Source organism: Poecilia formosa, unplaced genomic scaffold (assembly GCF_000485575.1).
Source record: "Poecilia formosa unplaced genomic scaffold, Poecilia_formosa-5.1.2 Scaffold67, whole genome shotgun sequence".
NCBI classification, from domain to species: Eukaryota; Metazoa; Chordata; class Actinopteri; order Cyprinodontiformes; family Poeciliidae; genus Poecilia; species Poecilia formosa.
In genome coordinates, this window is record NW_006800006.1 from 1739943 (window position 1) to 1759862 (window position 19920).

A 19920-nucleotide genomic window follows, 5' to 3' on the forward strand; every position below is an offset into this window, starting at 1 on the left:
GTTGGTTCCTCTTTGTAAAATAATCAAGTCACTCAGATTCAATTGAACATTTTAAAACAGGGATCTGCAACCTTTACAATCCAAGAAGCAGCTAAATAAAACTGGCTTAGAGCCGCTAACGTTACAAGAGACGACGTATATTTTTTTCATGAATATCTACCATTGGTAATTTGATAGCTTTTTTTTTTGAAGACTTGTCTTTTTATTTCAATTTTTGGTGTTTAAACTAAAGAGAAAAGAACATAGATAAATTTTCCTCTGTGGAAAATGGTGCAAAGAAAGTACAGTTTCCAACTTCAGTACAAGAATAAATGTAAATCATACTTTTGGGGTGATTCTGTTTTGGGAATTCAATGTAATTACGCCACAAAAAACAACTGCTGAGACCTGCATTTGTTTAGCACAGCTATATTTAAAAACATTAGCTGGTCCTTTGTCATTTTTTGCCTGTGGCTGCCAAGTTTTACCGTAGTGACGAGCATGTTGTGCTTATGTTGATCTGTCATATAAAATCTCAAAACATTTCAGTGAAGTTTGATGGAATGTGAAAAAATATATTAAAACATTTATATAAATCAAAACACGAATTAGTAAGAATGTTTGGGGGATTTTTCTTTTCATAATTCTTGAATTTGGTAAAATAGCTTTTTTTTCCTTACTGCGTCGAACTTCCTGAAAGCGTCAGATTTTTCATCTCCTGGTGTTTTGATTCAGAGGAATAAATTGGAATTCTGTTCAGGATTGGCACAGACTTAGAGCGCTAGCTACGTTTGTGGATTACGGACCTCTGTTGGCACCCCTGGTAAAGATGTGTAAAAAGTCTAAAAATGAATTAATATTGTACTTGGTTCCTCTGATCTACAACTTCCTTTTTTTTGCAAATAGGATAGTACTTAGTCTTCCTTTATAATACAGAGAGGGAGAAAAACATCTTTATCTTTGATAGCGCACCACTAGCCAAAAAGTTAGCAGCACTAGCTAAAAAGCTAGCGGTAGTCACCCTAATCCTGATGCATTAATCATAAACATTAGGTCCACTAAAGCTAATGGTAAATTCTCTAAGCTAATGCTAAATGCTAATTTCAGCCTTGTTCACACCCACAATGTGTTAATGACACATGTTATATATATTTCTGTATACCTCATTCATTTGGCTTTTTTTGTAGACTTGCCACTTGTTCAGTATCATTTCTTTAAATAATAAAAAAAGAACATGAGGAGAGGACTTCAAAATAAGAGCATGAATATAAATGTCTAACTACTTGAAGAATTCAGTCGTTAACCGAATAACTACATTCTTTGTTCAGTTAATGAACGAAGACTTAACTTGTTTAACACGTCAAACAAGTTAAGTTTTCACAGTTAGTAAAAATGCTCAAGCGTTAATGGAGAAGGAAATATTAGCGCGTAAACGGAAGTGTGCCCACCACTGGTTGATTTAATTTTAAGTAGAACTCATTAAATACAGAGACAGTTAGCCATTAACTAACTGTTTTAACAGTTAGTTAATTAACTAACTAACTGTTTTAACAGTTAGCCGTTTTAACAGTTAGTTAATTAACTAACTGTTTTAACAGTTAGTTAATGGCTAGTTTTATTTAAAAAAAATTTATTATAAAAATGTGTGTTTTTCTAAACTTTGCAATAAAAGACGAATTTACTTTAAGGGGATTTTTCCTCCACACATCTTTCCAGAGGGTGTCAATAAGTGTTGTTAGCACAGAAAATAAAGTAGTGCCAAACTAATACATGCAACAAATTATGGTAGTAGTGTTTGGCGGTTTTTACGGGGGATTTCGTTCGGTCATGTAGGTTGCGGCTTCTCCTGGACCAGTCGGAGTGAACGGTTCAAAGTTCGACATGTTTGCTGTGGGATACGTGAGCGTACACGAGTGCCATATGTGGATGAGGAGCAGAAGTTGCTGAAGAAGTTTCACAGTTTATGACTGTAGGAAGTTGCCTTTGATGCTGCTAAAACCAATACGGTCACTTTTTGTTGGCCAGGACCTCGAGGTCGTGACTAGGGAATTTTTAGGGATGTTCTGGCTGTCGTCGGTCAACAGTAGAACGTCTTTCTAATGGGGACGGCACTATTTAAGTCTCTGTTTTATTATTTCCTTCCTTTTTTCACCATCATAAATACACGATTTATCATTTTCTGATAGCAATATTTTAAAGCCTATGTGTAAAAAGTGTACATATATATAAATATATATAAATATATATATTAAAGCCGTTTTGGACATTTGTCTGGACATACGGACGTGTCTTTGGTTGTCCCTTAGTTTGTTGATGTCAGCACTCGGAATACATTTAGTTCACGACATGCTCTTTACCCGGTGTTTTTCATGCAGGTTTGTGTTCAGAAATAATAATTTAGAACAAAAAAAACAAAAAAAAAACAAGCTAATTGTGGATGTTTCCTAATGGTGCCACATCAAAGTGTTTTTTGTCCTCCACCGTTCCCATGGAAGCAATACCAGTTCGTCCATCTTCATCCTGGTCATGATGTGTATGTTTGCTGTGTAGGTGTGCTTTGGGACGAGACTTTTAGCTTTCTCTTAAGTCTCCGCTCAACGTTTCGCTGTCCATGCACCTTCGAACACTGACCGTCGATAAACCTGGCATGTCATTGATGTACCTAGAGGTGTTTTCCATGCGATGTTAATGCTGTTTGTTTTCGGTCGGCGCACAGAATACAGTTTCACTGCATCTTGTTGCGCAATGTGTTTTGCACATCGCATTCACTTTGTTTACTCAACTTTGGTCTTGGTTATATATTTACGATGACGTATCAGGGCCATTGTGGATGGAAAAAAAAAAAAACGGGGAGTAAATTTCTGCTGAAAAACTCTGAAATTTTCTAGAAGAAAAAAAAGAAAAGAAAAATTCTGAGCTCTAAAAGGCTAAATTTTGCAAGAGTAAACCCATAATTTTTTTTTCTTGAACATATTTGATTTTTTAAACTCAGACACATTTTCAAGATTTTTTCTAGAATATTTCTGAGATTAATCTTTAAAAAAAAATTCAGAGTTTTTTCCAACAGTTTTACTTTGCAAACTCAGAAATTTCCACATTTTCTTTGTAGGATAGAAATTTTCAGATAGTCGTTGGTGAAAATTTGCTCCTTTTTTTCTTTCTGTCTGCAATGTCCCTAATACACAGTCGTAGCCATCTGATTATTTAGGGATAAAAATGTCTTTTTCAGTTGAGGGTGCAGAATTGATTTTATTTTTCTTTTAGATTTTTACAGTGCCTTGTAAAAGTAACCACACCCATATTTTTCTGTTTTGTGACGTCACAACAAACCTCAGTGTATTTTTTTGCAAGAAACCAAAACTAAATGTGAGGGTGTAAAGTTACTGAAACATAATGGCGAACACGATTTTCCAAAAATTTACAGTTAAAAATCTCAAAAGTGTGGCATGTGTTTGTCTCCAGTTTCCCTGCATTAAAATCTTCTTCTACATGTTTGCTGTGTCCCTGACATCACTTTGGGTCCTCTCGTGAATGACAGGTTAAATAGGAACTCCTACTCTTTGTAGGTTTGAAGTTGTCCCACACTCTTTCAGTTTTCAGATAAGACTGAACATTTATCCATGAGAAGTTTGAAGCTGGAATATTGTTTTATGACCTACAAGGGACGCAAACCATTAATTGACTTATTTATTGTGAATTAATGGTTTATTAGATTACAATGAGATCCAATCGATTAGTAATGTCCGCTTAGACACCTTCTGTTAGTGTTGCGGTTTGGTCGCCATCCAGCAGAGGGCGCCGCTGGTCATCCTTAAGTGGAGCCATCAAACTACCAGAACGGTAAAAAAAAAAAAAAAAAAAAAAAAAAGCTGTAAACGGAGTCTGGTGTGGCATGAAAAAAAAGCACTTTACGTTATGTTTTGAAATATAAACATTCAAGAAGCTCATTGAGTTTTACCTCCATTCATACCGCATGACGGAGCAGCGTAATATGATACATTTAGCCCTTGATACAATGGAAAGACAGGAACCTCTGGTACAAAGGAAAACGCAGATTTTTAAGAAAATGGCCGTTTATCAATTAATCGTGAATAAACCCATAAATTTTAGATCAACTCATTAATCAATAACTTGCATCCATATGACCTAACCATCCAATCCTTCTCCCTGACCAGTCTCCTGTGTTTCATTGTCTTAATGTTTGTTCTCTGACTTATACTGACATTAAATTACACATAGCTCAACTGTCTAATAAAAAAGAGTCTTCTGACACCACTTAGGTTTTTGTTCGAGGTGTAAAGGAGACTGAGTGCAAATTCATTCTTCCGCTTTACAGTTGTGTGTTGTTCAATTTTTCTTCCTCTTCACAATTATGCACTACTTCATGCTAGCCTTTCACACACAAAAAACTCCCAATAAAATACACTGAGTTTTGTAGCTTTACTGTGACAAACTGTGAAAGGGTTTAAGAGGGTGTGGATACTGTTACGGGGACTTGCATAAGTATATTTATATAGTTTTTCTTTTGCCTTATTGATGAATAAAAACAATGGTTATCATGTGATCCTCTTCCTCAACTTTTCTCTGCCTTTTGGCTGTAACGTTTTTAATGTGATAGAGTCAGAATATGCAAACATCTCATGTAAATTTCACACCCAAAGCTTTTAAAGGTAAATATATGAAAAAGTCTATAATGTAACATCTGTTTTACTTGGTAATAAAGAAGAGAAAACTGATGAAGGACGTCTTCGTGTTACTTCAGGAGTTTTAAGCAGATGTGTCAAGATGTAAAAAAAAAACAACAACAAAAAAACAACTAATTTAACGGTTACGTATACCCATTTATCAGCTAGCTAAGGGTCGTTTCCATCATTTTACAGCATGAAAATTAGGTAAACTGGCTTAACAACTCATTTATGATATAATGGCATACACAGGATGTACAACCTTCTACTCAGACGTCTTAAATCGGAAATGATGGCCATAAAGTCCAAACCAAACAGGCTTTATGAGTGTTTTTCCTCACAGCGTTTGGAGCAGTAAAAGCTCTCACTCAAATCAAAGCCCAACTTAGAAATCCCTCCCTCTGTGTAGCAGTTGCTATGATGGCACCAAACTCTGGAGGATGACTTTGAAACAAACATTTCAGATATCCGTTGTAAAATGTCCTTCAAATTCACATCGTTTTTATTGTCTGTTGCGAAGCAGAACTGGGAGTGAGTATAAAATTTTTGCTAATTGGGTAAAAAAATCTTCAGTTTTACCTGGCCGTTAACGGGACACACACACAGAACTTTTGAAGAAACCAAATGTAGATGCAGGGTATTATGAGCCTGGCGGGCCACCAGGCTTTACTTGTGCCCCCACCAGATTTAGTATTACTTATTTGTTTAAGATTTTTTTTTTTTATGTTTGCATTTTTTAAGACTTTATAGTTGGTGTGCAGATATTAATCTTCCACTAACACATAATTATCAAGTGATATTTTATAATTTCCTGTCAACTTTAAATATTTTTTTAACTTAAAACCACGGCGGGCCGCTGGATGAATGACTGCTGAGTGCCCCAACCACTGGGCTTAGCAAGTTTTCTGGGGCAAACCTTGTAGATTTGCACCAATAATCAGTAAATACAGACCCATATCCAATATGCCATTTCAAAGAGTATTAAAAAGACAGTTTATGATCAAATGTACCTCCTAATAATGAGGATAACCTCTTTAGTTTTATTCAGTCAGGCTATAGACTACATCACAACAACACAGAGACTGCTTTAGGTTGATGAGTCTAAAACTTTTGAGTTGTAATAACTTGATTTCAGTGCTGTGTTTGACAAAGTTGTTCTCAACACACTAATTGATAGACTTGAAAAATTAGTAGAATTCTTTATTACTGTTCTAAAAGACCACAGAACAGTCCATGGCAATCATAAATCTGGGCAAATGAATACATTTTGGGGCTCCTTTCTCAGACTACTTTTATTTCTCGTATACTCAAGTTTTCCTCTTTGTGAACAACTTAATCATTAAACAAATACTTTGGACAAACATTCATGATGCCTTTTATTCGTGCCTACATGGTAAATCACAACATTATGGATACATTTGTGACTGAAATATTTAAACAGACAAGGACGGTATCTGACAGATGAGCTTCCCCTCTAGCACAGCATGGACAGCTCATTTCTTCGGCAGCCTTGTTGACAGCACATTGTTATCAAGGCCTGGTCCTGGTCCCTGCGATGATAATCCATCCCTGGAAGTTCTCCTGACTTCACAAAGTCTCGCTCTTCTCCTTTGACTTCCCAGAAGTCTGTCGCAAAACAGAAGTTAGTCGGATTTGTACTAAGACATCAAAGTTGCCGCAGTTTATCGAGCTAACGAGCACTGACCGTCTGGCAGAAAGCCCTTCTCCTCCTCCTCCAGTTGTCTTCTCCACCTGGACCCTCCGCAGGTGAACACCAACGCTCGCACAAGAGCCCGGCCACAAAGTCGCATGGAATTTCTGCTGTCCTCAGCCTGAAGGTTTGCGGCACACAACAGGCAGCAGAGCAGAACGCCTAGTATGAGTGACGATCTCATGTTGTTCAAATTCACACAACATCCGTCCTCAGCAGCCTCTATTTATACAGCCTCCACTGAGCCTCCCTCCTCGCCCCAAGCCTCCCCCCTGAGCGATTCCTGTGTAAATGCCTCTTGTTATCTTTGGAAATCATCATGTGCTTTCACCAAACGGATGTCGCTTTGGTGATTTGGGATATGTGTGGGAATCTAGGCTGCTGTAAAGATGACCGATAAGCTGCATTTTCGTAGAGAGAAGATCCGTTTTACATCTGACCTGCTGAGTTTTTACTGCCGGGGATTTAGTTGAGAGTTACTTAATGGATTTCTTGAGATAACATGCGGATCTGATTGCTTTCTACATAGCAACAAAGTGGAATGTATGTGGCTATTGCAAACAGCAATTCTGAAAAAAAAAAACACATTTGCAGGTATACTTGTCAAACGAACAGCTTCAGCCATGTCGAAGTAAAAGCCAATTCTTGTTAAATTTACCATTATAGTTAGTTTTTTTTACGATGTGGTTTCCTGCTGTAATTTACACCAGTTGATGCTGTAATATAATTATATTACTATTATTATTCAGGAATCTATTTTATAGGCTAAGAATTAGACCTGTTTTTGGTTTTTATAGTGGTGAGTTATACTTTAATTGTCCCCCTACAACTGAAATGAACAAACAGTAATAAAAAATATTGCATTTTGTTTTTTTACCATCAGACAAGCCACCTTTCTCCTTGTTAAATAATGAATTAGATGTATCTGATCAAACTCAAAGCTAAGTTCAGGTTCACCAGCCACACCAAGGCCTCATGACTGCTAAACCTGCGAGATTAAAAAACTGCTGAGTTTCTTTCTTGCTAACTTTCGACTTTTCAAACTCAGAAATTTCCTTTTTTTTTCAAAAAAAAATCCCGAAAAGAAAAACAAAAAAACCGAAGCCTTTGGCCCAAAGTTAACCCCCCCTTTTTTCTACAAAAACACCAAAACACGTGTCACACAAAAACCACACAAAAAAAAACCCGTGTAAAAAAAACCCGTGCGCGCGAGAACCCGGAGGTGGGGGCGCGGGGACACCACATCTACACACAAAAGGGAAAAAAAACAAAAACAAAAAAGATAAAAGAGCCACACGCGACACTTATTTGTTTTTTCTTTCGCGCCTGCGCATTAAGTCCCTACACGCTTGCAGACGGAGTAAAAAGTAGTTCCCATCAAATCCGTCTCGTTGAGAAAAAAAATCACAATAATTTAGTTACTTTCTAAGGTACACTCGTTAAGATGCATTATCTAAAATGACTGAAGTATTGAAAGTATTTATACCTGACTTAGAGAATCGATTTTAAAGCATAAAGATCGGCTATTGGACAATAGATAATCCAGTATCAATCCGCACTTTCACCAGTCAAAAAGCGAAGAAGAAAGTTCCCTCCATTAACGGATTTGTTGCACCAGTAGTTCATTCGTTGGGTTATTAGAAAGCTTTCTTTCGATAAAAATGAGGGAAATTCTTCATCTTCAAGCTGGTCAATGTGGCAACCAGATTGGTGCGAAAGTAAGTAAACATTAATTTTTAAAAGTAAGACTTAAAAATTAATTTGTTGGGACACCAACTGAAAAGTTACATTTACTTTGGTCGGGCTTCTAAATTAGCATTAGCTAGCTTAGCAAAAAAAGTAAAGGTAAGTGCTAGCTAAATGACAATCTATAGCCATACAAAATAAAATAGCATGTCATTAATCCATCTTACATTGTTTAACACCGACTGAAAAGTTACATTTAGGTTGAGGCCAAAAAATGTTAACATAACCGTTAGCTAAAATGTTAGCCGTAGCCGTTGGTTTCCGTTACTTTCCCGCTCCGCCCGTTAGTTTAAATGTAATTTTTCCTGTCTCTTTGGTTGTAGTTCTGGGAGGTAATAAGTGACGAACATGGCATTGACCCAACCGGGGTATACCACGGAGACAGCGACCTGCAGCTCGACCGGATCAACGTTTATTACAACGAGGCATCAGGTTTGTTCACACTTCGCTTCACAGTACAGTTAGTGGAGGAAACGCTTTAGTACCGTTACCTTACACAGGAGGGCCATTCTGTCGCCTAATTTGAATTTTCAATGATGCAGCCAAGTCCAAGGTACGATGCGCCGTCGTTGCGAAGGAGTAGAGCGCGCGACCAAATACACGTCGGCCTCAGTTTTGGACGTGACGCCTGCACAAATACGCTTATATTAAAAAAAGCCCTACTTTGTGTGACTATTACATCCTCTCCCCTTTTTCTACTAGGGGGAAAATATGTCCCTCGTGCTGTGCTGGTCGACTTGGAGCCAGGCACCATGGACTCTGTGAGGTCTGGACCTTTTGGCCAAGTGTTTAGACCTGACAATTTTGTTTTTGGTATGTATATTTCTGTAAGAATTTAGTTTTGATTAAGAAAATGAAACTAGCACATGTTGGGCTGCCAAACAAAACTGGAGTGTTAATGATTTAATTTCTTGAATGTTTTCCCATATAAACAAATGAAACTGGATATTTAGTATGTCAGGATTTTTCAGTTTTTTTTTGTTTGTTTTTGTTTTGTTTTTTTAATTAAATACTTCGATCTGTAACAGGTCAGAGTGGTGCTGGTAATAACTGGGCTAAGGGCCACTACACCGAAGGAGCAGAGCTGGTGGACTCGGTCCTGGATGTGGTGAGAAAGGAGGCAGAGGGCTGCGACTGTCTGCAGGGCTTCCAGCTCACCCACTCCCTGGGAGGAGGCACCGGCTCCGGCATGGGCACGCTCCTCATCAGCAAGATCCGAGAGGAGTACCCAGACCGCATCATGAACACGTTCAGCGTGGTGCCGTCACCCAAGGTTTATATCGTCACCTTCCTTAAATAATGGACCAAGCGGGAGATGACGATGTTCACTTCTGTTCACATATGATGGGATGCTCTGCTTCATAACTGCTTCCTCAAGTTGTCCACACATACTTGAGACTTAAATTCATGTATCTCAAAGTCAGGCCTTGAAATGTCCTGAATTCATTTAAAAAAATGAAATACATTGACTTGTGGGAGTTGAGGTTAGTGGTTCCCTTGCTTGCTAGCTAGCTTTTTTTTTTTTCTTTTTTTTTCCCCATGTCCATGCTGGGTAAGTAAATTTATCGCCAGTTGCGTGGACGATATTTGTTTTTGCCATTGACTTGCTTCTGTTGCCAAACCATAAGGTTCTGTATGTGTTGGGTACAAAAAAAAACTGCAGTCAGCTGTTTCTAGTGCGAGAAGCACAAAGCTACAATTTTATTTTGGACATTTCTGTTGTGATACGGGTTTTAAATTTCATTCATAGTCATCTTAAAAAGTCTTATATTTGGGTTGGTGAAACCCAAATAGAAGACCTAGTTTAAGATTCTCCCAATCTTAAACTAGGTTTCATTGTTTTCTCTCTATTCCCCTCCTGGCAGGTGTCGGACACCGTGGTGGAGCCCTACAACGCCACCCTGTCTGTCCACCAGCTGGTGGAGAACACTGACGAGACCTTCTGCATCGACAACGAGGCGCTGTACGACATCTGCTTCCGTACGTTGAAGCTGACCACACCCACATACGGCGATCTGAACCACCTGGTGTCGGCCACCATGAGCGGCGTCACCACCTGCCTGCGCTTCCCTGGCCAGCTGAATGCCGACCTGAGGAAGCTGGCCGTCAACATGGTGCCGTTTCCCAGACTGCACTTCTTCATGCCGGGCTTCGCCCCGCTGACGAGCCGCGGCAGCCAGCAGTACCGGTGAAGATGCTCAATCCCCCATTAGATTAGGATTATCCTCCACTTCTTTAGATACTTAATTCCAACTGAATGTCTTCTCTTTTCCAAGGGCCCTGACAGTCCCTGAACTCACCATGCAGATGTTCGACGCCAAGAACATGATGGCGGCGTGCGACCCGCGCCACGGCCGCTACCTAACTGTGGCCGCCATCTTTCGTGGCCGCATGTCCATGAAGGAGGTGGACGAGCAGATGCTGAACGTTCAGAACAAGAACAGCAGTTACTTCGTCGAGTGGATCCCCAACAACGTGAAGACGGCCGTCTGCGACATCCCGCCGCGTGGCCTAAAGATGTCTGCCACCTTCATCGGAAACAGCACGGCCATCCAGGAGCTGTTCAAGCGCATCTCAGAGCAGTTCACTGCCATGTTCCGCCGCAAGGCCTTCCTTCACTGGTGAGTTAGGGTTAATCAAACACTAGTCTGTTTGCCCAGAGAATTTGCTTGGGAAGGTGCTACCAAACTGATGTGGACCAATAAAGCAAACTCTGGTCCACCGAAAAACCTTGGTCTCAATTCGGTTGAATGACCACTGATGCAGTTCAAATTCATATGTGAATGCAAGCATCCCAGAGAGCTCTCCAAAAGCAGCAAGCCAACTTTTAACACAGGGCATTCTGGGTAAATGCATCCAAAACAAACGTGTTAGCAGAAGAAATGGCTCATGGTCAAAGCGGAAGCAAAATTCTACAACCACTAAATCTGACGTCACTCCATTTGTTTACTTTTCATGAAGAAGGAAGTAGCGCTCAGTGTCTTCTTCATAGGTTTTCGTCTAGTTTCCTTCGGTAGTTCTTTTTCCCTCCTTGATGCAAAGATGGAAACAGGTTTTTCAACAGGTTTGACGTGCAATGTGAAAGTGAACTGCACCATCTGAAAATGTAACAAATGTTACAACTTTGATCCTCAGTCTAACCGAGTTTATCAGGCTATCAGGTGTACTAAAACACAGTGGCGTGCTAGTGCAAGGCCTAGACGCTAATGCTGTCTCGTCACAGGTACACCGGCGAGGGCATGGATGAGATGGAGTTCACCGAGGCGGAGAGCAATATGAACGACCTGGTGTCTGAGTACCAGCAGTACCAGGACGCCACGGCCGAGGAGGAGGGCGAGTTTGAAGAGGAGGAAGAAGACATGGCTTAGGCAGCTAATATGACGGCTTTGCTCTTGAGCAACATTTGTTAGATTTCAGTGTTTCTTTCTTTGTTCAAAGTGTCAAACCAGTGACAATTAAGGTGTGATAAATGTCACCAGTTTTACTTGTTCTAAAAGTTTTAGGATTTTTTAGGCCTTGCAGAGAACATGTTAAATATTACTTTAGAATTTTCTTCTGGAACATAAATGTATTAACCTGTAATTCTGCCCTGTAGCATTTTGAATGTTTTGGATATTGAAGCTTTCATCTGTGAGCAGTTTGTTTTTATGTGTTCGCTCATTTATTTACTGGGACTGTGATGAAGAGTGTTTTTCTGAATGTTGTAACTCCTCCAGTCTGACCTCCACATTGCCTGCTCACAATGCATTTCTTTAAAGCTGTTTATTTTTTTACGTAACAAGTTGGTACAGAACCCGTCTAGCAACATGGGAGAAAAAAAACAACTATATAATATATTGTGGGAACAACTTCATTATAGAAAGGTAATGCCAAGAGTGTTTTTTAATTCCCATGTCACTGGATGGGCTCTGTAAATTTGTCCGTCTTTGGATTTTGTAATTTTCAGTCTGTGGTGTATTTAGGATGGTTTCATTTATAGCACTACATTAATAACTTGATGTTATGTTCAGAGTTTTAAATAAAGGTTTTTACCCTGGTACTAGGCTGTGACTTGGTGATTTTGTCAGTTGAAGGCATATAAATAAATAAATGAGCAATTTGAGGGGATTTTAATGCTTTCATGTTGAAAATGAAGGAAATGAATCTGGATGTTACAGAGCCAGTGTATAAAGGGCGACATCTGCTGGCCAAATGGCAGCATTATATTTAACCGGAGGGAATTTATGAGCCATATGGAATTAAAATCCAACACTGCGCAGTAACATGATGCAATGATCTGAAACAATAGTAAAACTAAATTGATAGAATATTTTCAGATCCATCAAACATCTGGAGTTGGTGATCTGCAGAACTCTAGATCCCGAGGAGGAAACGAAGTTCTGGTCCCAACTTTCTGCTGCAGAACAGAAAGTTCAAGATTTGCATTGAAATGAAATCTAAGCCAAACATATAATTGAGATCTGTTGACTTTTCTCTGCATACATTAATCAAAAGTAAAGGAAAACGTGTTTCAGAAAACTTTATTGTATATTTTTTAATAAGTAACTCATGGATAAATGAGTATTACTCCAAGATGGATTAAGAGATGCAGAATGTATGGAGGTTTGTTTTAATTCTCTGATGAGAGTCTAAGAATAATTCGGCTGTGTTAAATCTGTCTTGAGGTTGTTTTTTTTACCCCATCATGTGACCTGCGAAGGTTTTGCTGCAACTACCATGTTGGAGTCTGAAGTTCATGGTTGAAAATTAGTCATGTTGGGAAAGAAAGATGGCTGCCAAAGCTTTGGTGAGTACAGTTAAAAGACTACAGGAAGTGATTCAGCTTAGTAAATATCACTATAATAAACCTGCATGCATCCTCAGTATGAGACATTGCTTTAACTTAGACAACTTTTAACCTATTTAAATAATGATTGGTGCATTGTTGACATATTTTTTCTAGGTAACCAGAAGGCGTCAACGCCACCTTGGAAATTGCACCCAAGGAAATAGAGCACCAGTAAGGCACTGAAGGTTTGTAAACCAATGAGAACAAGACATGATTCCACGGAAAAAAAAAAAAAAAGCGCAAAACTGAGGAAACAAAGCAACAGGGTCTCCACCGAGCTGCAGCAGCTTTTTGTCTGAAAGGAAATTACAAATTAACAGGTGGTTTCAGAAAATGGTAGCATGTAAAGGAAGTCATTTTAACCTACCAGAGCTGGATGTCTCCACCCCCAACCAGAGAGCCCCTTCCAGCCCAACATCAGCAGGAGGATCAGCTTGCCAGTACTTTCTATAAATGAATTGTCGTGTTTCTGTGCTATAAAACTCTATGGATGCAATAAAAAGTACATGCCTGCTTTACGTTGCTAAGATCAACTGGGAAGGTGAAACGGTAGCCACACCTCAGTACCAAGCAGGAGACTCCAGGCAGTTTCTAAATCCAAACAATTTGAGTCAAACAACTGCAATTTCAGGTCTAATACAGGAGAAACATTACTAACATTACATTAGAGTTATGACCACTGCAAACCAACCAAGCGACCTTCTTACTGAAGTGTGACCATGTCCAGGCATAAAGGAAACCAGCGAAGGAGTCTCTTGTTATTCTCCACATCCTGTAAGGAGTTAATTGGGTGCCAGGTGTCCTTCATCCTGCAGGGCAGGCTTCATCCTGCTACACGCACAGGCTAAAAGTTAAAAGTGCTGTTCCTTATGAGGAGATAACTTCTTTAAGTTTTTTACTGTGAAGCAAACAACTGTATTTTTGTCACGTTTCCATAAAGTCCAATATTACGTACTGCTTGGCCAGCAGTCGGTACACAATCGATTCTAGTGGAGGCCTCAAGACAACCCACCAACATTTAACCTCAAACGTTGCCACTTGAAGTAAGTACAATTAACTTTGAACCTATTTTTAAACAATATTTTGATTATTCTTGATAATTTTATTTTTTTTTTTGCTCCCGGGTAAACTTTTAAGAGCTTGTGAAACGTCTGCTGGTTCCGTTTTTACTTCCATTTCACAAAAGTAGCAAAGCTGAGAGGGAAAACATCCATCAAGTATCAATCCTAAAACGCAGTTCCTTGTTGCCGACACTAGATGTCCTCCTAGAGCCAGTTTATAAGGGCTTAAAACAGCTGTGAGGATTACTTCAGTCCACATGGAGAGCAACCTGACAGGCGGTGAATAGACAGAAAACCCAACAGATTTTCTTTTAGTGGATCTCTGAGGGTGGAATACAAAGATGGAGAGAGTATGTGGTCAGTGTGTGTGTGTGGGGGGAGGAAGGGACTGCTGGTTGCCATTTTGGGGTAATTTGCTTCATACGACTCGTCAGCAGCAACATCTGTCTTCCTCCTCCTGCTGCTGCTGCTCCTCCTCCATCCTGCTGGGTCTGATTCAGCACTTCAACACCTACACACAGAACCAAGAATAGATTCAGGACTCCACACAGAGTAAAAAAAAAAAAACCCGCCGGCGCCTGAGACCACCCAGCAGCCGACCCATCGCATCCTGTCCTGTCACCTGCTACAGAGAAATCAGAAACAAAGCAGAATAGATCCTTCAGTCGTTCCCTTTACTTGCTGTTTGGTTTTAAGTGCGTCTCTAACAGGTTCCAGTTTGGTGCTAATGTGACGTTTTACACAACAGTTTAATGTAATTTGGCCTCTATTTTATCATCTCTAGGGTAAAAGTCTAAAAGACACAAGCTTAGCCTAAACCACCGTTTTCCACAGTTAACAGAGATCGTCAAACTTCGTTTGACATTTTGAAAACTTTCAGGGTGTTTTCACACCTGATTCTGTTTCGTGTTCAGCTGATGCCGTTCACTTTCCCTCAGCACCGTCTATGAGACAAAACCTTTTGGAAAAACCATGACCTGTGGTGGCGCTGTGCCAATCACCAGTGAGAGAAACGACATGAAAAACTGAAGAACACGATGAACGCAACTTCCTTCTTCGTGAAATCTAAACAAAATGGAGTAACGTCAGATTTTAGGATTTCTCTTTTGCTTTTGGTGAAAGACTGAAAGACCACAAGCTTTTTCTCCAGCTAGAGATATAGACTCTCACATTTGTTTTGCTTGCGTTTACCCAGAATTCCTTGTACTACAGTTCATTTCCTGATCCGTTTTATTTTCACATAAGCATTTGAATTGCATCGGCGTTCACTTTTAATTCAACTGAGAGCTTGGTTTGTAGATGGACCAGAGTTTGTTTTTGTTTTTTCTTTTGTTTTTGTTTTTTGGGAACTCATCAGAGTTCAATCACGTTCCCAAACGAACCAGACTTTGTAGACGAAGCAACTGGAGTTTGAATAAAGTAGACCAAACGGTGTGTGAATCCACCCTTGAACTGTTAATAAAAATAAAAAAAAAAAGTTAATGAGTATTTCATAATTAATTATTTTGGTTTTTAATGTTTGCTCTTAGATTGAAACCATATAATTGTGGTGCAATTTGGCATTTTGAAATTTAAAAAAGCATAAAGTTTCGACACTGGAATGATTTATTCTTCTTTTTTTTCTGCCGTATGGATTTTTTTTTATTTTGCAAAACTGCAATGGAAACACTTTTCCTGTCACATTAACAACAATAATGGAGGATGATGGCGTGGCATTGTTGTTTTTAATGGTTTACCATGTAAACAAACGTATTCATGTGATTTTAATTGTGTTTCTTATTTAATGCAAACGCCACAATTGTGAAATATTGGACATTAGTGGAATATTGACAAAGTTTTGCAGTTTTTGATGGGGGGGCAATTTAAGCAGGATCCACCCCTGCTTGTGGAACGTTCCTGTCTTTTCCTCCTACACATATTAACCGAGCTGATTATAATTACTGAAACCCACCTGAGTCACGCAGACCCACAGCGGAGGCATTCCAGGTGACCTTTACCACCAAATGCCAAACGTGCACGGTTTGTACTTCCTCCATGTGTGAGACCGGCCCTGCATTCCCTCTGGTACCCAGACCCCTGCGCTCGTGCTCCAGCTCGCTCCAAAGCGTGAGCTCGCTCTACACCCCCCCACCCCCCATTCATCCTCCTCTTCCTCCTCCTCCTCCTCCTCTACCCACCGCGCAGTTGGATTCAGTTACAGTGAGCGCCAGGATGGCAACATAAAAATAAAAAAAAAATCTAATGGAATAACTGAGACGGGAGAACGTTGTGAGGATTTTACGACGTGTGAATAGCAAAGCATAGAAATAACCTTGACAAAAGAAAAAAAAAGAAGAAGAAAAACAAGATGCGAGGCAGCGCGCAGGCATCCGAGGGTCAAGTTCATGCGGCAGCGGATGCGCGCCGGCTCCAAGAGCAGCTGGCCGGATGAAGTGAGATTCGGCGCGCAGCGGCAGCAGCAACGTGCCACAGGCGGCCACGCATTTCGGTTCTGACCGCGGTGGGAATCATTTTCTGGGGACGAAACAACTCGGCCACCTTCTCTCCCCTCACCCCTCCCACGGCACATCAATGAGGAATGTGACTGTGTCTGTCTCTGTCCAGACGGGCTTGATGAAGCCCTCGGCGGTGTCATGCGTCTTGCCCCGCAGCCAACAAGCGCGCAACCCCTGCGGCTCGTAGTGTTCCTCGCCCTCCTCCTGGGCGCCGGGGTCGTGTCGTCCCCGGTGATCTCCGCCGGCTGCCCGGACAGGTGCGTGTGCGACGACCAGCTGGTGGTCCAGTGCGCCGGGCAGCACCTGGTCGCCTTCCCGGTCGACCTGCCGCTGGCCACGCGGCAGCTCATCATCTCCAACAACCGCATCGCGGAGCTGCCGCCGCTGGCGCTCAACTACCTGTCCGACCTGGTCTACCTGGACTGCAGCAACAACTCCCTGACCGAGGTGTCCGAGTCCACCTTCGGGAACCTGCGCAAGCTGGCCTACCTGGACCTCTCCTTCAACACTCTGCGCCGGATCGAGGACCGGACGTTCGGCCCGCTGGCCAGCCTGGTGATGCTGAGGATGACGGACAACCCGGGGCTCTCCGACATCCACCCGGACGCCTTTTCGGAGAACGAGGCGCTGCAGGTGCTCGACGTGAGCCGGAACAACCTGACGGCGCTCAACATCACGTCGCTGCTCGCGCTGGCCGCCCTGCGCTCCGTGGGGCTCAGCGGGAACCCGTGGAGCTGCCATTGCGACAACGAGGACCTCTGCCTGTGGGTCCACCTGGAGACCTTCAAGTTCCAAGGTCCTGTCGGCTCGCTTTCACTTTTACCCCGGTGTCACGTGAGGAAGTGGTTAGTCCAAGGAGCGCGTGCTGCACGCTCCAGTTGGAGCTAATTAGAAAGCCCGGTTACGTAACGGACTGGCCTTTTACTGGAGGCTGTTAGCAGGAAACAGCTCCTGTCAAAATAACAATAATTAGACCGTAGAAAAATACTGAATTATCACCCTGGATAAATTCTGAATTTAACCCGAGACGTGTTTCGATGGATACAAGGATTTGGGGCCGTTAGGTTGGAAACCGTTTTGGGGCCCCATCTACTAAAAAAAAAAAAAAGTTATTTTGCTAATGCAAATTACAGTAAATGAATAGGTTGTCCTATACATAATTAGGTATGAACTTATGATGGTAGGTTTAATAAGTCCCTTGACCAGTTGCTCCATGTTGTTTCCACAAAACAGACAAAAACTGTCTATGTCATTTTCAAATACTCAAGTGTTGTTTAAATTCATAAAAATCCCAAAATACTATTACAACTCACCTGATTGGCCTATGATTCTTATATTAAGTACAATGTCTCCAAAACACACTTTCATCAAAAATAAATAAAAAATCTCTCATCTCAGTGCAAAAAGCCCCTTGAATTTTTCATGCTTTGTCAGATCGCAGCCACAAACTTCAATGTATTTAAGTTTGAATTTGTGAAAGTTTGAAACTGAGATCTGTTCTTAATTTTAGTCTGATACCCCAAAATAAAAACCTGTGCAACCAGCTGTGTTTACAAGTCAGCTAAGAACACGTGTTTTAATCTGGTCTAATGTTTACATGGAAGTTTATTTGTGGCTCTCAGCAGCAGGGCCGGATTTAGAATGATGAGGGCCTCAGTTTTGGTGTCCCGATTCGCTGCTAGTCAATGCTAGTCCTATACATCAGTGGGTCTGAACTGATACATGGTAGGTTTACTATTCATGTTGCTTCTAAAAAAAATACTATAACTTCATGATCTTCTCTTTCCCATGTTTTTTTGTTTGTTTTTTACATAGCATGTATGCAAGTAAACAAAAGCAATTTTTCAGTGTCAATTTTTAAAAAAATTTGTGCTCCACCTGATCTCTTCCAAATTTGATTTCCTTTTCCAGAAAAAAAAAAAAAAAAAAAAGGTACATCCTGCACTTCCCATCTGCACTGCCCCCTATGGGTTTGGAATGTTTCGAACAGCACTAGGGCCATATTTGTAGATTTATGTGAATGAAAACGTTACTGATACTGATCCCATGTTTTTTCTTTTTTCTTTTTTTTAAGCAATTTTATGGAGATATTTGTTCATATAAAGTCCCGGGACAAAATCATATGCAGATGAACTTCATTTACTAGTACATAAACTCTTTAGGCAATTTGTTGCGCTGCCTTTCATTTAGCGGAATCAAACAAAAAGAGTTGTCTAAATGAAAATGCACACCACACTTTTCAATTTTTTGTAAAAAAATAAATAAATAAAAATTTGATTTGATAATTTTCCCCTCAACTTCACAACTATGAGCTCATGTGTTGCATAAAAAGACGCAAAAACACATTTAGTTTTGTGGCTGTAGCATCACAAAATGTGGAAAAATTGAAGCACAAATGAAACCCAATATGTCTTTTTAGTCCAAACGTATTATTGGAAAGTTGAGTGGAAGGAAAATGCGATTTAACCCTCCTCCCCGCCCCACCTCTTAAAATTAACGGAAATGAAATGTATCAATAATATTGATACCGAGTCAGTGTTGGTATCTAATCAATACTTGCGTGGTAAAAATCAATATTTTAGTTTTAGATTCCATCTTAAGATCTTATTTTTATAATTACCCGCAGGGAGTTTTACAGTTTTCTCTCTTCTTTAACAGAAACTGTGCTGGAGCCTCAGAGGAAGAATAACCGTTCCTGTCATGTACAGGCAGAAGCTGCACTGCACAATTTCTTTCGCATCACGTCACCCAGGCAACATCTGCAACTGTAGCATCTCTTATTATTTCACACAAGTAAATAGCCAATAGCCTGCAGGACTGCTGTTGTTTTTATAATCACAGTGAAAAGCTGTGGGTTAAACACGCATAGCGAAATTAAAAAAAAAAAAAAAAAAAAATGCAGAAGACCCGAAAGTTATCTGCCGAACATTTGAGTTAGCAATGCTAATTATTAACAATCACAGAAGCAAATAAAACAACATTTCAACTCAGATTAGGGTTGAAATGTTGCACTTGAACAGCCTATCAGACTTCTGGAAAAGTGTCAACAACAGACTGCAAGGCAAAGGAGCACATTAAAAATAATTTGATTTTAAAAAATAAAATCACCAAAAACGTGTCATTCTGACAGTGGAGAGATGATGTTCTGCAAACCGTTCAGGTAGTGAGTAGACGGTAAACTCCTCTAAGACCTGAAGTATTCTGGTATATGCTATTAAATTCAAATAAATTAAACTGTAGTTGATGGTTTGGAATGGTAAAAAATTGACCAACAAAATAGAAAGTAATTGACCCCCTCAAAATTTGGAAGTTTTTATTATTTTTATTTTTTAATAACGAAACACGAAAGTCTTATTATCCAGAAACGACAAATCGATTCCTTTTCCACTCAGCTGCTGGGACGCGATTCTGCAGG

General features: G+C 40.3%; 3 protein-coding genes and 2 long non-coding RNA genes across 5 annotated transcripts in view; 2 read left to right on the plus strand and 3 right to left on the minus strand.

The window, feature by feature from the left end:
- Positions 1–653: 653 nt before the first annotated feature.
- On the minus strand, positions 654–2995 carry LOC107836568 (uncharacterized). The gene is made up of 2 exons (XR_001662479.1): positions 1567–2995; positions 654–1485 (listed from the first exon to the last, which is right to left on the minus strand). It is a non-coding gene; the product is annotated as an uncharacterized LOC107836568 (long non-coding RNA).
- A 3028-nt stretch (positions 2996–6023) lies between these two features.
- Positions 6024–7413, minus strand: LOC103140027 (relaxin-3-like). The gene is made up of 2 exons (XM_007554951.2): positions 6370–7413; positions 6024–6290 (listed from the first exon to the last, which is right to left on the minus strand). The coding sequence occupies exons 1-2, from the start codon at positions 6557–6559 to the stop codon at positions 6139–6141; spliced, it is 342 nt and encodes a 113-aa protein (XP_007555013.2). The 5' UTR covers positions 6560–7413; the 3' UTR covers positions 6024–6138.
- Positions 7414–7746: 333 nt separating this feature from the next.
- On the plus strand, positions 7747–12160 carry LOC103140028 (tubulin beta-4B chain-like). The gene is made up of 7 exons (XM_007554952.2): positions 7747–8093; positions 8445–8553; positions 8824–8934; positions 9150–9394; positions 9987–10309; positions 10398–10742; positions 11345–12160. Exons 1-7 carry the CDS (start codon positions 8037–8039, stop codon positions 11487–11489), a joined length of 1335 nt encoding a protein of 444 aa, XP_007555014.1. The 5' UTR covers positions 7747–8036; the 3' UTR covers positions 11490–12160.
- Positions 11893–17082, minus strand: LOC107836570 (uncharacterized). Its single transcript, XR_001662482.1, has 2 exons — positions 16995–17082; positions 11893–14521 (listed from the first exon to the last, which is right to left on the minus strand). It is a non-coding gene; the product is annotated as an uncharacterized LOC107836570 (long non-coding RNA).
- Positions 16159–19920, plus strand: part of LOC103140029 (leucine-rich repeat-containing protein 52) — a 13800-nt gene continuing 10038 nt past the window's right edge. Inside the window, exon 1 of the mRNA XM_007554954.2 lies at positions 16159–17301. Coding sequence (XP_007555016.1) covers positions 16644–17301 — 658 coding nt within the window. The 5' untranslated portion in view covers positions 16159–16643. The remainder of the gene's footprint in view (positions 17302–19920) is intronic.

Bases quoted from the DNA above. Each gene is read 5' to 3' on its own strand.
- LOC103140027 (XM_007554951.2), bottom strand. From the start codon at position 6,559: ATGAGATCGTCACTCATACTAGGCGTTCTGCTCTGCTGCCTGTTGTGT. The intron at 6,291-6,369 runs GTCAGTGCTCGT...GTTTTGCGACAG, and splicing joins GAAGGGCTTTCTGCCAGACG to ACTTCTGGGAAGTCAAAGGA.
- LOC103140028 (XM_007554952.2), top strand. From the start codon at position 8,037: ATGAGGGAAATTCTTCATCTTCAAGCTGGTCAATGTGGCAACCAGATT. The intron at 8,094-8,444 runs GTAAGTAAACAT...CTTTGGTTGTAG, and splicing joins GCAACCAGATTGGTGCGAAA to TTCTGGGAGGTAATAAGTGA. The intron at 8,554-8,823 runs GTTTGTTCACAC...TTTTTCTACTAG, and splicing joins TTATTACAACGAGGCATCAG to GGGGAAAATATGTCCCTCGT.